This window comes from Entelurus aequoreus, linkage group LG11 (assembly GCF_033978785.1).
Source record: "Entelurus aequoreus isolate RoL-2023_Sb linkage group LG11, RoL_Eaeq_v1.1, whole genome shotgun sequence".
Lineage (NCBI taxonomy): Eukaryota > Metazoa > Chordata > Actinopteri > Syngnathiformes > Syngnathidae > Entelurus > Entelurus aequoreus.
The window spans coordinates 11,093,115-11,110,640 of record NC_084741.1 but is presented as its reverse complement, the minus strand read 5'-3'; the positions used below and the strand labels follow the sequence as shown (position 1 = coordinate 11,110,640).

At 37.3% G+C, this 17,526-nt stretch overlaps 1 protein-coding gene across 6 annotated transcripts in view; it reads right to left on the bottom strand.

Annotated features, from left to right (window-relative positions):
- Positions 1-17,526, bottom strand: part of myh14 (myosin, heavy chain 14, non-muscle) — a 195,503-nt gene that overhangs the window by 162,882 nt on the left and 15,095 nt on the right. For all 6 annotated transcript variants that reach the window (XM_062062443.1, XM_062062442.1, XM_062062444.1 and 3 more), the window contains exons 2-3: positions 8,026-8,206; positions 1,215-1,421 (exon numbers count right to left, since the gene is read on the bottom strand). In XM_062062443.1, the coding sequence (XP_061918427.1) occupies positions 1,215-1,421; positions 8,026-8,193 (375 nt within the window). In that variant the 5' untranslated portion in view covers positions 8,194-8,206. The remainder of the gene's footprint in view (positions 1-1,214; positions 1,422-8,025; positions 8,207-17,526) is intronic.

The window sequence follows — 17,526 nt, the reverse complement described above, 5'->3', positions numbered from 1 at the left end:
AAAAAAAATGTGTCGTACTTTAACAGATACCTCCTAGGGACTTTGACCAAATGAGTGGTGGTTAAAATGAAAGATACTACACATATAGGTGATGATTCATTGTGAAGGAATTTTTCCTACGCCATAAGATGTGGGCGTGGCCTGGCGCCAAACTTTGCTTTGATGGTTTTTGACCATTTTTTGGGAAAAAAAAGGTGATGTTCTTTAACAAACTCCTCCTAGGGACTTTGACCAAGTGAGTCGTGGTTAAAATGACAGATAGTACACATATAGGTGATGATTCATTGTGAAGGAATTTTTCCTACGCCATATAATGTGGGCGTGGCCTGGCGCCAAACTATGCTTTGATGGTTTTTGACCATTTTTTGGCAAAAAAAAGGTGATGTTCTTTAACAAACTCCTCCTAGGGACTTTGACCAAGTGAGTCGTGGTTAAAATGACAGATACTACACATATAGGTGATGATTCATTGTGAAGGAATTTTTCCTACGCCATAAGATGTGGGCGTGGCCTGGCGCCAAACTTTGCTTTGATGGTTTTTGACCATTTTTTGGCAAAAAAAAGGTGATGTTCTTTAACAAACTACTCCTAGGGACTTTGACCAAATGAGTGGTGGTTAAAATGACAGATACTACACATATAGGTGATGATTCATTGTGAAGGAATTTTTCCTACGCCGTAAGATGTGGGCGTGGCCTGGCCACAAACTTTGCTCTGATAGTTTTTGGCCAATTTTTGGCATTTTTCGGCAAAAAAAAGGTGATGTTCTTTAACAAACTACTCCTAGGGACTTTGACCAAATGAGTGGTGGTTAAAATGACAGATACTACACATATAGGTGATGATTCATTGCGAAGGAATTTTTCCTACGCCATAAGATGTGGGCGTGGCCTGGCGCCAAACTTTGCTCTGATGGTTGGCCACAAAACTTTGAACATTTATACCTCGGCTCCACAAAGTCAGACTCAGAATTGGTAGAAATGATGAAGACACCTTAAAGTGCTGGATGGGTTAGTACCGATTCATAGTGGGCGGAGTCTGAACGTGTCCCTCGCCATCAACCATCTTAACTTAACTTAAGAGGACCGTCTCTCCTTCCAACACAATATAATGTTTGTATTCCAAAAGTCAAACCGCTGTTAACCCGTCTAAGTTCCAGCACCGAGCCCTGACTTTTATTGTGAAAGGACACAAAGTCAAGTGTGTGTTCTCACGTAGATCAAGCCGGAGTAGTATCTCTCCCGCAGGTTGTGCAGCACGGACGCCTCGTTGAGGCAGGTGAGGTCGGCCATGTCCTCCACCTTGCTGAAGCGTGGTGGGTTCATGCGCTGGATCTCCTCCCTGGAGAGGTGCAGCAGCTTCTGTGTCTCCGTCAGCTCCACCTCCACCTCGTCCCCGCGCTCCTCCTTGATGCTGGCCGACTGTTGGAGGAAAAGAACTCTTCAACTTGAAGGCCGACTAACTCATTAAATATTCAGTTTTAATCATTACAAATAAAAGTGTAATTGACATACAGATCTGAAGTTGAGGATAAAACAAAAGTTAAAAAGATGAATATTTACAACATTTTCATGACTGAGACCCTTCTGGGTCCCAGGGACACAACTGAGACCCTTCTGGGTCGCAGGGACCCAACTTAGACCCTTCTGGGTCCCAGGGACCCAACTGAGACCCTTCTGGGTCCCAGGGACCCAACTGAGACCCTTCTGGGTCCCAGGGACCCAACTTTGACCCTTCTGCGTCCCAGGGACCCAACTTTGACCCTTCTGCGTCCCAGGGACCCAACTGAGACCCTTCTGCGTCCCAGGGACCCAACTGAGACCCTTCTGGGTCGCAGGGACCCAACTTGGACCCTTATGCGTCCCAGGGACCCAACTGAGACCCTTATGGGTCCCAGGGACACAACTGAGACCCTTCTGGGTCCCAGGGACACAACTGAGACCCTTATGGGTCCCAGGGACACAACTGAGACCCTTCTGCGTCCCAGGGACACAACTGAGACCCTTATGGGTCCCAGGGACCCAACTGAGACCCTTATGGGTCCAAGGGACCCAACTGAGACCCTTCTGGGTCCCAGGGACCCAACTGAGACCCTTCTGGGTCCCAGGGACCCAACTTTGACCCTTCTGCGTCCCAGGGACCCAACTGAGACCCTTCTGGGTCGCAGGGACCCAACTTGGACCCTTCTGCGTCCCAGGGACCCAACTGAGACCCTTATGGGTCCCAGGGACACAACTGAGACCCTTCTGGGTCCCAGGGACACAACTGAGACCCTTCTGCGTCCCAGGGACACAACTGAGACCCTTCTTGGTCCCAGGGACACAACTGAGACCCTTCTTGGTCGCAGGGACCCAACTTTGACCCTTCTGCGTCCCAGGGACCCAACTGAGACCCTTCTGGGTCGCAGGGACCCAACTTGGACCCTTCTGCGTCCCAGGGACCCAACTGAGACCCTTATGGGTCCCAGGGACACAACTGAGACCCTTCTGGGTCCCAGGGACACAACTGAGACCCTTCTGCGTCCCAGGGACACAACTGAGACCCTTCTTGGTCCCAGGGACACAACTGAGACCCTTCTTGGTCGCAGGGACCCAACTTAGAACCTTTTGCGTCCCAGGGACCCAACTGACACCCTTCTGGGTCGCAGGGACACAACTGAGACCCTTCTGGGTCCCAGGGACACAACTGAGACCCTTCTGGGTCCCAGGGACACAACTGAGACCCTTCTGGGTCCCAGGGACACAACTGAGACCCTTATGGGTCCCAGGGACACAACTGAGACCCTTATGGGTCCCAGGGACCCAACTGAGATCCTTATGGGTCCCAGGGACCCAACTGAGACCCTTATGGGTCCCAGGGACCCAACTGAGACCCTTCTGGGTCCCAGGGACACAACTGAGACCCTTATGGTCTCCAGGGACACAACTGAGACCCTTATGGTCTCCAGGGACACAACTGAGACCCTTATGGGTCCCAGGGACCGAACTGAGACCCTACTGGGTCCCAGGGACCCAACTGAGACCCTACTGGGTCCCAGGGACCCAACTGAGACCCTTATGGGTTCCAGGGACCAAACTGAGACCCTTCTGGGTCCCAGGGACCAAACTGAGACCGTTCTGGGTCCCAGGGACCAAACTGAGACCGTTCTGGGTCCCAGGGACCAAACTGAGACCGTTCTGGGTCCCAGGGACCCAACGGAGACCCTTCTGGGTCCCAGGGACCCAACTTTGACCCTTCTGGGTCCCAGGAACCCAAGGTGACTCAAGGTTCAAATAATGATAAATATTGTATTGCTTTGAAAATAAAAACTATCAAAATGGCCCCGCCTGCTTTTATTTTCGGAGTGTGGCCCTCAGTGGAAACAGTTTGGGCCCCTCTGCTCTACTGCAATCAGCCCCCCCAATTTGTCACGTTTCATGTGTCAGGTAAACCGTGATGAATGTGGCCATATGAATCCCCTTCCTGCTTTGGCACTATATTGTAGTACTATACTGCAGTACTAACATCTAGCACTATATTGTAGTACTATGTTGTGGCACTATAATGTAGCACTATATTGTAGCACTATATTGCAGTACTTAAATCTAGCACTATATTGTGGCACTACAATGTAGCACTATATTGTAGCTATATTGTAGCACTACATTGTAGTACTATAATGTAGCACTATATTGTAGCACTATATTGTAGTCTATATTGCAGCACTATATTGTATCACTATATTGTAGCACTACATTGTATCACTATACTGTAGTACTACATTGCAGCACTTTATCGGAGCACTATATTGTAGCACTATATTGTGGCGCTATATTGTGGTACTATGTTGTAGTACTATATTGTAGTACTATGTTGTAGTGTTGTAGCACTATATTGTGGTACTATATTGTAGTACTATCAGTGGGCAGTGTGTGCTGCACAGAAAGTGTAGACAAGGCCTCTCTTGTCATGTGACGGCGTAGAGGAGTCATGTGACGTGAGGTCCAGGGTGAGAAGATGCGTGACATTCTGCTCGTGCTTGTCAACCACGTCAGAGAGTGAAGGCAGCCATTGTTCTTCTCCAAGAAACCAGTTTGGCAGACAGAAGACGACTCGGAGAGCCAGACCGGGGACAGTCGAGTCCTGCAGGAGGAGGTCCCGTCCTCCAGCTCGCTGTGTGGTCATGTGACCGTGTGTGTGGTCATGTGACCGCGTGTGTGTCATGTGACCGCGTGTGTGTCATGTGACCGCGTGTGTGTCATGTGACACCGTGTGTGTCATGTGACCCCGTGTGACATTTTTCCAAGTATCAAAAAGTCGGGATTTTTTGGGTCAAACAGCCAGGATTTTTTGTAAATGTGAAAAAATCATAACATCTTTTGTCAAAAAGTCGGTATTTTTTTTTCAAAAAGTCTGGATTTTTTGTAAGTGTCAAAAACTCGTAATTTTTTTTTCAAAAAGTCTGGATTTTTTCTAAGTGTCAAAAACTCGTAATTTTTTTTTCAAAAAGTCGGGATTTTTTCTAAGTGTCAAAAACTCGTAATTTTTTTTCAAAAAGTCTGGATTTTTTCTAAGTGTCAAAAAGTCGTAATTTTTTTTTCAAAAAGTCTGGATTTTTTGTAAGTGTCAAAAACTCGTAATTTTTTTTTCAAAAAGTCGGGATTTTTTCTAAGTGTTAAAAAGTCGTACATTTTTTGGTCAGAAAGTCTGGATTTTTTTTAAGTCTCAAAAAGTCGGAAATTTCTTTGTCGGAAAGTCGGGATTTTTTGTAAGTGTGAAAAAGTCGTAAATGTGACTGCGTGTGTGTCACATGACCAAATGTGTGTCACATGACCAAATGTGTGTCCCGTGACATTTTTCTTAGTGTCAAAAAGTTTGAATTTTTTCTAAGTGTCAAAAAGTCTGGATTTTTTTGGGTAAAATTCGGGATTTTTTCTAAGTGTCAGGAAGTCGTAATTTTTTGGTCAAAAAGTTGGGATTTTTTTCTAAGTGTCAAAAAGTCGTACATTTTTTTGTCAAAAAGTCAGGATTTTTTTGTCTAAAAATCGGGATTTTTTTCTAAGTGTCAAAAAATCCAAATGTCAAAAAATCAGGATTTTTTTTTGTCAAAAACTCAGGATTTTTTTTTGGTCAAAAACTCAGGATTTTTTAGTGTCAAAAAGTCGGGATTTTTTTTGGTCAAAAAGTCGGGATTTTTTCCGAATGTGTCAAAAAATCGGGATTTTGGTGTCATGTGACCAACCGACCAGTATTTTTTTTAAGTCTCAAAAAGTCGGAAAAAATGTCGAAAAATCGGGATTTTTTCTAAGTGTCAAAAAGTCTGGATTTTCTTTGGTAAAATTCAGGATTTTTTCTAAGTGTCAAAAAGTCAGGATTTTTTTGTTTAAAAATCGGGATTTTTTCCAAGTGTCAAAAAATCGGGATTTTTTCTAAGTGTCAAAAAATCGGGATTTTTTTCTAAGTGTCAAAAAATCGGGATTTTTTTTCAAGTGTCAAAAAATTGGGATTTTTTTTTTCAAAAAATCGGGATTTATTTGTCGAAAAATCGGGATTTCTTTGTTTTAAAGTCGGGATTTTTTCCGAATGTGTCAAAAAATCGGGATTTTGGTGTCATGGGACCAACCGATGGGTATGATGGTGATGTGCAAGAGTCCTGCTGCCCGTGTGCGTTCTCTTCAAAATGAGGAGAGGTGCGTACACACCCTTCCCTGCACATGTCTGCCACACCCTGCTTGACCACGTGTGTGTCATGTGACCAAATGTGTGTCACGTGACATTTTTCTTAGTGTCAAAAAGTTTGAATTTTTTCCAAGTTTCAAAAAGTTGGACATTTTTTGGTCAAAAAGTCGGGATTTTTTTTCCAAGTGTCAAAAAGTTGTTAACTTTTTGGTCAAAAACTGGATTTTTTTGGTGTCAAATTTCTAAGTGTCAAAAAGTCTGGATTTTTTTGGGTAAAATTCGGGATTTTTTCTAAGTGTCAGGAAGTCGTAATTTTTTTGTCAGAAAGTTGGGATTTTTTTTTAAGTGTCAAAAAGTCGTACATTTTTTTGTCAAAAAAATCGGGATTTTTTTTGGTTAAAAAAATCGGGATTTTTCCAAGTGTCAAAAAATTTAGATTTTTTTTAAAAAAAAGTTGGGATTTCTTTGTTTTAGAGCCGGGATTTTTTCGGAGTGTCAAAAAATTGGGATTTTGGTGTCATGTGACCAACCGATGGGTATGATGGTGATGTGCAAGAGTCCTGCTGCCCGTGTGCGCTCTCTTCAAAATGAGGAGATGTGCATACACACCCTTCCCTGCACATGTCTGCCACACCCTGCTTGACCACGTGTGTGTCATGTGACCAAATGTGTGTCACGTGACATTTTTCTTAGTGTCAAAAAGTTTGAATTTTTTCCAAGTTTCAAAAAGTCGGACATTTTTTGGTCAAAAAGTCGGGATTTTTTTCCAAGTGTCAAAAAGTCGGAAAATTTTTTGTCGAAAAATCGGGATTTTTTCTAAGTGTCAAAAAGTCTGGATTTTCTTTGGTAAAATTCGGGATTTTTTCTAAGTGTCAAAAAATCGGGATTTTTTTGTCTAAAAATCGGGATTTTTTCCAAGTGTCAAAAAATCGGGATTTTTTCCAAGTCTCAAAAATTCTGGATTTTTTTCTAAGTGTCAAAAAATCGGGATTTTTTTCCAAGTGTCAAAAAATTGGGATTTTTTTTTCAAAAAATCGGGATTTTTTTGTCAAAAAATCTGGATTTCTTTGTTTTAAAGTCTGGATTTTTTCCGAATGTGTCAAAAAATCGGGATTTTGGTGTCATGTGACAAACCGATGGGTATGATGGTGATGTGCAAGAGTCCTGCTGCCCGTGTGTGTTCTCTTCAAAATGAGGAGAAGTGCGTACACACCCTTCCTTGCACATGTCTGCCACACCCTGCTTGACCACGTGTGTGTCATGTGACCAAATGTGTGTCACGTGACATTTTTCTTAGTGTCAAAAAGTTTGAATTTTTTCCAAGTTTCAAAAAGTCTGACATTTTTTGGTCAAAAAGTCGTGATTTTTTTCCAAGTGTCAAAAAGTCGTAATTTTTTTTGTCAAAAAGTCAGGATTTTTTTGTCTAAAAATCGGGATTTTTTCTAAGTGTCAAAAAATCTGGATTTTTTCTAAATGTCAAAAAATCTGGATTTTTTTTGTCAAAAACTCGGGATTTTTTTTTGGTCAAAAACTCGGGATTTTTTAGGGTCAAAAAGTCGGGATTTTTTTTGGTCAAAAAGTCGGGATTTCTTTTGTTTTAAAATCGGGATTTTTTCCGAATGTGTCAAAAAATCGGGATTTTGGTGTCATGTGACCAACCGACCAGGATTTTTTTTAAGTCTCAAAAAGTCGGAAAAATTTTTGTCGAAAAATCGGGATTTTTTCTAAGTGTCAAAAAGTCTGGATTTTCTTTGGTAAAATTCGGGATTTTTTCTAAGTGTCAAAAAGTCAGGATTTCTTTGTCTAAAAATCTGGATTTTTTCCAAGTGTCAAAAAATCTGGATTTTTTTCTAAGTGTCAAAAAATCGGCATTTTTTTCCAAGTGTCAAAAAATTGGGATTTTTTTTTTAAGTGTCAAAAAGTCGTAAATTTTTTGGTCAAAAAGTCGGGATTTTTTTTTCTCAAAAAAATCTGGATTTTTTTTTGTCAAAAAATCGGGATTTTTCCAAGTGTCAAAAAATGTAGATTTTTTTTTTTTTTTAAAGTCGGGATTTCTTTGTTTTAGAGCCGGGATTTTTTCGGAGTGTCAAAAAATTGGGATTTTGGTGTCATGTGACCAACCGATGGGTATGATGGTGATGTGCAAGAGTCCTGCTGCCCGTGTGCATTCTCTTCAAAATGAGGAGAAGTGCGTACACACCCTTCCCTGCACATGTCTGCCACACCCTGCCCTGCAGCCGCTTGCTCAGCGTTCGTCACTTGGCACGAGTGTCGGAATGCGACAAGTCCGACGTCATCTTTTTGTCTGAGTAAGAAGCGAAGGGACGACCGCGCCCGCCCGCGCCCGCCCGCCCGCGGCCTTCTCACCTCAAAGCCGTGCTTCTCCGAGGGCACCCACACCAGCCGCTTGGCCGCCCAGTCCGCCTGGCTGGAGGCGGAGAACATGGGAGCGTTGGTGCCGGGGGAGGTGGGCCCCACCCCCGACGTGAGGAAGCGGGTGACATCGTTGATGCCGGCCCCTATTGGCCTGGACATGGTACTGCTGGCACTGTTGGCAGGAAGGAGAGAGAGAGCAGCATTAGTGGCGCACATTTCACTTCATCCATTCAAAATACTTTTAAAATATGTCTAAAATACTTCTAAAATAAATCTAAAATACATCTAAAATACATCTAAAATACTTCTAAAATACTTCTAAAATACATCTAAAATACTTCTAAAATACATCTAAAATACTTCCAAAATAATTCTAAAATACATCTAAAATACTTCTAAAATACTTCTAAAATACATCTAAAATACATCTAAAATACTTCTAAAATACTCCTAACATCGACTACTCATTTTTATTTCAAATCCACTTTCCAAAGAATCTGTGAGCTATTGCAAATATTTTGACTCGGGGGCCACTTTGAGAGAAAAAATGTGTATGTGTGTATAAATGATGTATATACTGTACTGTACTGTACGAATCTGCTGTACAGTATGTGTGTATACATGATATATATACTGTACTGTACTGTACAAATGTGCTGTACAGTATGTGTGTATAAATTATGTATATACTGTACTGTACTGTACAAATGTGCTGTACAGTATGTGTGTATACATGATATATATACTGTACTGTACTGTACGAATCTGCTGTACAGTATGTGTGTATAAATGATATACATACTGTACTGTACTGTACAAATGTGCTGTACAGTATGTGTGTATAAATGATGTATATACTGTACTGTACTGTACAAATGTGCTGTACAGTATGTGTGTATAAATGATGTATATACTGTACTGTACTGTACAAATGTGCTGTACAGTATGTGTGTATAAATGATGTATATACTGTACTGTACTGTACAAATGTGCTGTACAGTATGTGTGTATACATGATATATATACTGTACTGTACTGTACGAATCTGCTGTACAGTATGTGTGTTTGGTCACTTTTTTTTACAGGAACACTAATACAAAAAGTCACAATGTCCCATAGAGTTCTAAAAACGTTACCTCAAAAAAATTTACTATATTGTAGCACTATATCGGTGCACTATATTGTAGTACTATATTGTGGTACTAAATTGTAGTACTATACTGTGGTACTACATTGCAGCACTACATTGCACCATTATATTGTAGCACTATATTGTAGTACTATATCGGAGCACTATTGTGGTACTATACTGTAGTACTACATTGCAGCATTACATTGCAGCATTATATTGTAGCACTATATCAGAGCACTATATTGTAGTACTATATCGGAGCACTATATCGGAGCACTATATTGTATCACTATATTTTAGTACTACATTGTAGCACTATATTGTAGTACTACATTGTAGCACTATATTGTAGCACTATATCGGAGCACTATATCGGAGCACTATATTGTAGTACTATATTGTATCACTATATTTTAGTACTACATTGTATCACTATATTGTAGTACTACATTGTAGCACTATATTGTAGCACTATATCGGAGCACTATATCGGAGCACTATATTGTAGTACTATATTGTATCACTGTATTGTAGTACTACATTGTAGCACTATATTGTAGTACTACATTGTAGCACTATATTGTAGTACTACATTGTAGCACTATATTGGAGCACTATATCGGAGCACTATATCGGAGCACTATATTGTATCACTGTATTGTAGTACTACATTGTAGCACTATATTGTAGTACTACATTGTAGCACTATATTGGAGCACTATATTGGAGCACTATATCGGAGCACTATATCGGAGCACTATATTGTAGTACTATATTGTATCACTATATTGTAGTACTATATTGTATCACTATATTGATCACTATGTTGTAGTACTATATTGTAGTACTGTATTGTATCACTATATTGTATCACTATATTGTGGTATTATATTGTAGTTCTATATTGTGGTACTATATAGTAATACTATGCCACCTCAAATTTGACAGTTTTTTACACCCAAAATGTACATTGTAATAAAGAAAGTGGGATTTACAATATTATTAACTATGAACAATAAAACAATGAATATTAACAACATATGAACATCTTTTACAATCAAGCAAAACCCAACAAAAATGTAAAAAACACCAACAATATGATATATTATTAGTAAATAATTAGCCCTGAAAACAAGCCCCGCCCACTCTGCTGTGTACCTGGTCTGAGCTGCTGTGACCTAGATTACTGTAATAACTCATAGAACACCCAAAATATTACTGTAATAACTCATAGAACACCCAAAATATTACTGTTATAACTCCTAGAACACCCAAAATATTACTGTAATAACTCCTAGAACACCCCAAATATTACTGTAATAACTCCTAGAACACCCAAAATATTACTGTAATAACTCCTAGAACACCCCAAATATTACTGTAATAACTCCTAGAATAAAAACCAAAATATTACTGTAATAACTCCTAGAACAACCAAAATATTACTGTAATAACTCCTAGAACACCCCAAATATTACTGTAATAACTCCTAGAATAACAACCCAAAATATTACTGTAATAACTCCTAGAACACCCAAAATATTACTGTAATAACTCCTAGAACAACCAAAATATTACTGTAATAACTCCTAGAATAACAACCAAAATATTACTGTAATAACTCCTAGAACAACCAAAATATTACTGTAATAACTCCTAGAACACCCCAAATATTACTGTAATAACTCCTAGAATAACAACCAAAATATTACTGTAATAACTCATAGAACACCCAAAATATTACTGTTATAACTCCTAGAACACCCCAAATATTACTGTAATAACTCCTAGAACACCCAAAATATTACTGTAATAACTCCTAGAACACCCCAAATATTACTGTAATAACTCCTAGAATAAAAACCAAAATATTACTGTAATAACTCCTAGAACAACCAAAATATTACTGTAATAACTCCTAGAACACCCCAAATATTACTGTAATAACTCCTAGAATAACAACCCAAAATATTACTGTAATAACTCCTAGAACACCCAAAATATTACTGTAATAACTCCTAGAACAACCAAAATATTACTGTAATAACTCCTAGAATAACAACCAAAATATTACTGTAATAACTCCTAGAACAACCAAAATATTACTGTAATAACTCCTAGAACACCCCAAATATTACTGTAATAACTCCTAGAATAACAACCAAAATATTACTGTAATAACTCCTAGAACAACCAAAATATTACTGTAATAACTCCTAGAACACCCCAAATATTACTGTAATAACTCCTAGAACAACCAAAATATTACTGTAATAACTCCTACAACAACCAAAATATTACTGTAATAACTCCTAGAACACCCAAAATATTACTGTAATAACTCCTAGAACAACCAAAATATTACTGTAATAACTCCTAGAACACCCCAAATATTACTGTAATAACTCCTAGCACAACCAAAATATTACTGTAATAACTCCTAGAACACCCAAAATATTACTGTAATAACTCCTAGAACACCCCAAATATTACTGTAATAACTCCTAGAACACCCCAAATATTACTGTAATAACTCCTAGAATAACAACCAAAATATTACTGTAATAACTCCTAGAACAACCAAAATATTACTGTAATAACTCCTAGAACACCCCAAATATTACTGTAATAACTCCTAGAACACCCCAAATATTACTGTAATAACTCCTAGAACAACCAAAATATTACTGTAATAACTCCTAGAACAACCAAAATATTACTGTAATAACTCCTAGAACAACCAAAATATTACTGTAATAACTCCTAGCACAACCAAAATATTACTGTAATAACTCCTAGAACAACCAAAATATTACTGTAATAACTCCTAGAACACCCCAAATATTACTGTAATAACTCCTAGAACACCCAAAATATTACTATAATAACTCCTAGAACACCCAAAATATTACTGTAATAACTCCTAGAACACCCCAAATATTACTGTAATAACTCCTAGAACAACCAAAATATTACTGTAATAACTCCTAGAACACCCCAAATATTACTGTAATAACTCCTAGAACAACCAAAATATTACTGTAATAACTCCTAGACAACAAAAATATTACTGTAATAACTCATAGAACACCCAAAATATTACTGTAATAACTCCTAGAACACCCAAAATATTACTGTAATAACTCCTAGAACACCCAAAATATTACTATAATAACTCCTAGACACCCAAAATATTACTGTAATAACTCCTAGAACAACCAAAATATTACTGTAATAACTCCTAGAACACCCCAAATATTACTGTAATAACTCCTAGGACACCCAAAAAAGTACAGATTTCGACCATTGAAATACTTTGTATAGTTCAAGACTTAGTCATTTAAAAACATCACAACACTTTTGATGTTGAAGGTCTACAAAAATGATGTAGAACGTCCGGCGGGCCAGATTGAAAATCCTAACGGGCCGCATGTGGCCCGCGGGCCCTATGTTAATACCCAGGTCCATTTGTCCCAGATTTGTCACGTTTCATGTGTCAGGTAAACCGTGACGAATGTGGCCATATGAATCCCCTTCCTACTCGAGTACTGCAGTATAGTACTAAAATATAGTGCCAAAGTATAGTACTGCAATATAGCGCTACAATATAGTGCTAGATTTTAGTACAATATTTTAATCTAGCACTACATTGTAGCGCTATATTGCAGTACTATATTGCAGCACTTTATTGCAGCACTATATTGCAGTACTATATTGCTGTAGCACTATAATGTAGCACTATATTGCAGTACTATATTGCTGTAGCACTATAATGTAGCACTTTATTGCAGCACTTTATTGTAGCACTATATTGCAGTACTATATTGCAGCACTTTATTGCAGCACTTTATTGTAGCACTATATTGTAGCACTATATTGTAGCACTATGTTGTAGCACTATAATATAGCATTATGTTGTAGCACTATAATGTAGTACTATAATGTAGCACTATATTGTAGTACTATAATGTACCATTATGTTATAGCACTATAGTGTAGCACTATAATGTAGCACTATATTGTAGCATTATGTCTTAGCACTATATTGTAGCACTATAATGTAGTATTATATTGTTGTAGTACTATAATGTACTATTATGTTATAGCACTATAGTGTAGCACTATATCGTAGCACTATAATGTAGCACTATATTGTAGCACTATAATGTAGCATTATGTTTTAGCACTATATTGTAGCACTATAATATAGCATTATGTTGTAGCACTATAATGTAGTACTATAATGTAGCACTATATTGTAGTACTATAATGTACCATTATGTTATAGCACTATAGCGTAGCACTATATCATAGCACTATAATGTAGCACTATAATGTAGCACTATATTGTAGCACTATATTTTAGCACTATAATGTAGTATTATATTGTAGCACTATATTGTAGTACTATAATGTACTATTATGTTATAGCACTATAGTGTAGCACTATATCGTAACACTACAATGTAGCACTATATTGTAGCACTATAATGTAGCATTATGTTTTAGCACTATATTGTAGCACTATATTGTAGCGCTATAATGTAGTAGTATATTGTAGCACTATATTGTAGTACTATAATGTAGCATTGTTATAGCACTATAATGTGGTACTATATTGTTGCACTATATCGTAGTTCTATAATGTAGCACTGTTGTAGCACTATATTGTAGTACTATAATGTAGCATTATGTTTTAGCACTATAATGTAGTACCATATTGTAGTACTGTAATGTAGCACTATATTGTAGCACTATATTGTAGTACTATGTCGCAGTACTGTAATGCAGCATTATATCGTAGTACTATATTGCAGTACTAAAATGTATTACTAAAATCTAGCACTATATTGTAGCACTATAATGTTGCAATTAGGGCTGCAACAACTACTCGATTAAATCGATTAAAATCGATTATAAAGATAGTTGCCGATTAATTTAGTCATCGATTCGTTGGATCTATGCTATGCGCATGCGCAGAGGCTTTTTAAAAAAAAAAAAAAAAAAAAAATTTTTTTTTTTTTTTTTTAAAATAAACCTTTATTTATAAACTGCAACATGTACAAACAGCTGAGAAACAATAATCAAAATAAGTATGGTGCTAGTATGCTGTTTTTTTCAATAAAATACTGGAAAGGATAGAAATGTAGTTTGTCTCTTTTATCCGATTATTAATCGATTAATCGAAGTAATAATCGACAGATTAATCGATTATCAAATGAATCGTTAGTTGCAGCCCTAGTTGCAATATATTGTAGTTTTAGTAGTACTATATTCTAGTACTATTAGTAGCACTATAATGTAGTAATATTAGTAGCGCTATATTGTAGCACTATAATGTAGTTTTTAAGCCAAAATGCGTCCGTTCTTCCTCTTCTCTCTCCACCCTGTTTCTGCTTGTAAGTGCTCCCTGCGTGTTCCGTTAGGGGAAAAAAAGGGTATTTTTCCAGAGGCGGCGTGTTAAATGGGTTAGTAGCGGTACACTGTACAAGTACAAGTACAAGTACAAATACAAGTCTAGGTCAGCGCTGATGTCGTGCATGCAGCCGGGGTCGGAAGGAGCGACTCCGCCCCCGGTTGTGAAGGCGTGGACTGGAAAGTGGAGCGACGCCGCCGATGGACTGGTGGCGAGGAGGGACAAGCGAGACGCATCCAGGCCACGATAAGCGAGACGCATCCAGGCCACGTAATTGCGAGACAGGGCGAGTGGAGGAGAAGAATCATCAGCGGGCTGGAGGGAAGTGACATGACAGGCGGGTCTAAAAGGCCCATCCAAAAGTGGAGCAGTATCGCACTTTCCCTTTTGTCTCAACCCTTATCTCCGATCACAGTCCTTATCTCCTTCTACACACCTGGGGAGTTCTGTTCCGTCACGCCCAACCAAGCCACTTCTCTCCTTCTACACACCTGGGGAGTTCTGTTCCGTCACGCCCAACCAAGCCACTTCCAGGCTTATGGACAAAACACGCACCCGTGGACGACTGCTGCACACACACACACACACACCCCGCCTCCGCTCACCACCAGGCCGATACTGAAGCACGGCGGTGGCGGCATCATGCTGCGGGGATGCTTTCCAGTGGCAGGAACTGGGAGATCGGTCAGGATAGAGGGAAAGATGAATGCGGCGATTTGCAGAGACATCCTGGGTGAAAAGCCGACGCTTCCCGTCCAACTTGACGGAGCGAAACTGCCCCAAGATGGGTGTGCCAAGTTTGTTCAAAAAGATCTGAGGTGCATGGAGAAACTATTGAGGAAATGCTGGGAAATTGCAAAAAAATTTAAATTATTATTTTTTTTTTTACATTGTCATTGTTTATATTGTGTGTGGAATTTTGAGGACAAAAGTGAATTTATTCCATTTTGGAATAAGGCTGTAACATAAAATGTGACAAAAATCAAAAGCGCTGTGAATACTTTCTGGCTATACTGTATGTACATGTGATTTTTTTACTCTTTCGTTTTTAATACATTTGCAAAAAAAAATAAAAAAATTTTATTTTTATTTTTTAGACATGTATCTTGTGCGCACGAGATACATGTCTAAAAAATAAAAAATAAACATTTTAAATTTTTTTTAATTTTATTTTTTTTATAACTTCATAAAAAGTTTCTCGTGCGCATGAGATACATGTCTTAAAAAAAATAAAAAACATTTTTTTTAATAAAAATACAAAAATTCCCCCATGTCCCTTTAGGGGCTCCATATTATGGGGTGTTGTGTGTAGAATTTTGAGGAGATTTGTAAATAAATTTGGTAAAATATGTGAAAAAAACATTTTCATATTGTCATTATGGGCTTTTGTGTGTAGAATCTTGAGGTCGATTGTAAAAAAATTTGGAAAACTTTGTAAACAAATTTGGAAAACTTTGTAAACAAATTTGGAAAAATATGTGAAAAAAACATTTTCATATTGTCATTATGGCGTATTGCGTGTAACATTCTAAAGGACGATTGTAAACAAATTTGGAAAAATATGTAAAAAAAAAACATTTTCATATTGTCATTATGGGGTTATTGTGTGTAATTTTGAGGACAATTGTAAATAACATGAAAATATATTTTTTCACATATTTTTGCAAATTTGTCATTGTGGGGTATTGTGTGTAGAATTTTGAGGACAAAAATGAATTTATTTCATTTTGGAATAAGTCTGTAACATAAAATGTGACAAAAATCAAAAGCGCTGTGAATACTTTCTGGCTATACTGTATGTACATGTGATTTTTTTTACTCTTTCATTTTTAATACATTTGCAAAATAAAAATTAAAACATTTTATTTTTTTTATTTTTTAGACATGTATCTCGTGCGCACGAGATACATGTCTAAAAAAATAAAAAATAAAATGTTTTAATTTTAATTTTTTTTATAACTTTATAAAAAGTTTCTCGTGCGCACAAGAAAGTTTCTCGTCCGCACGAGATACATGTCTAAAAAAAATAAAAATTAAAAAAAATTATAAAAATTAAAAAATTCCCCCATGTCCCTTTAGGGGCTCCATATTATGGGGTGTTGTGTGTAGAATTTTGAGGACATTTGTAAATAAATTTGGTAAAATATGTGAAAAAAACATTTTCATATTGTCATTATGGGCTTTTGTGTGTAGAATCTTGAGGTCGATTGTAAACAAATTTGGAAAACTTTGTAAACAAATTTGGAAAAATATGTGAAAAAAACATTTTCATATTGTCATTATGGCGTATTGCGTTTAACATTCTAAAGGACAATTGTAAACAAATTTGGAAAAATATGTAAAAAAAAAACATTTTCATATTGTCATTATGGGGTTATTTATTGTGTGTAATTTTGAGGACAATTGTAAATAACATGAAAATATATTTTTTCACATATTTTTGCAAATTTGTCATTGTGGGGTATTGTGTGTAGAATTTTGAGGACAAAAATGAATTTATTCCATTTTGGAATAAGTCTGTAACATAAAATGTGACAAAAATCAAAAGCGCTGTGAATACTTTCTGGCTATAATGTATGTACATGTGATTTTTTTTACTCTTTCATTTTTAATACAGTTGCAAAAAATTTTTTAATTTTTTTATTTTTATATTTTTTAGACATGTATCTTGTGCGCACGAGATACATGTCTAAAAAATAAAAAATAAACATTTTAAATTTTTTTAAATTTTATTTTTTTTATAACTTTATAAAAAGTGTCTCGTGCGCATAAGATACATGTCTAAAGAAAATAAAAATAAAAATAAATTATAAAAATACAAAAATTCCCCCATGTCCCTTTAGGGGCTCCATATTATGGGGTGTTGTGTGTAGAATTTTGAGGAGATTTGTAAATAAATTTGGTAAAATATGTGAAAAAAACATTTTCATATTGTCATTATGGG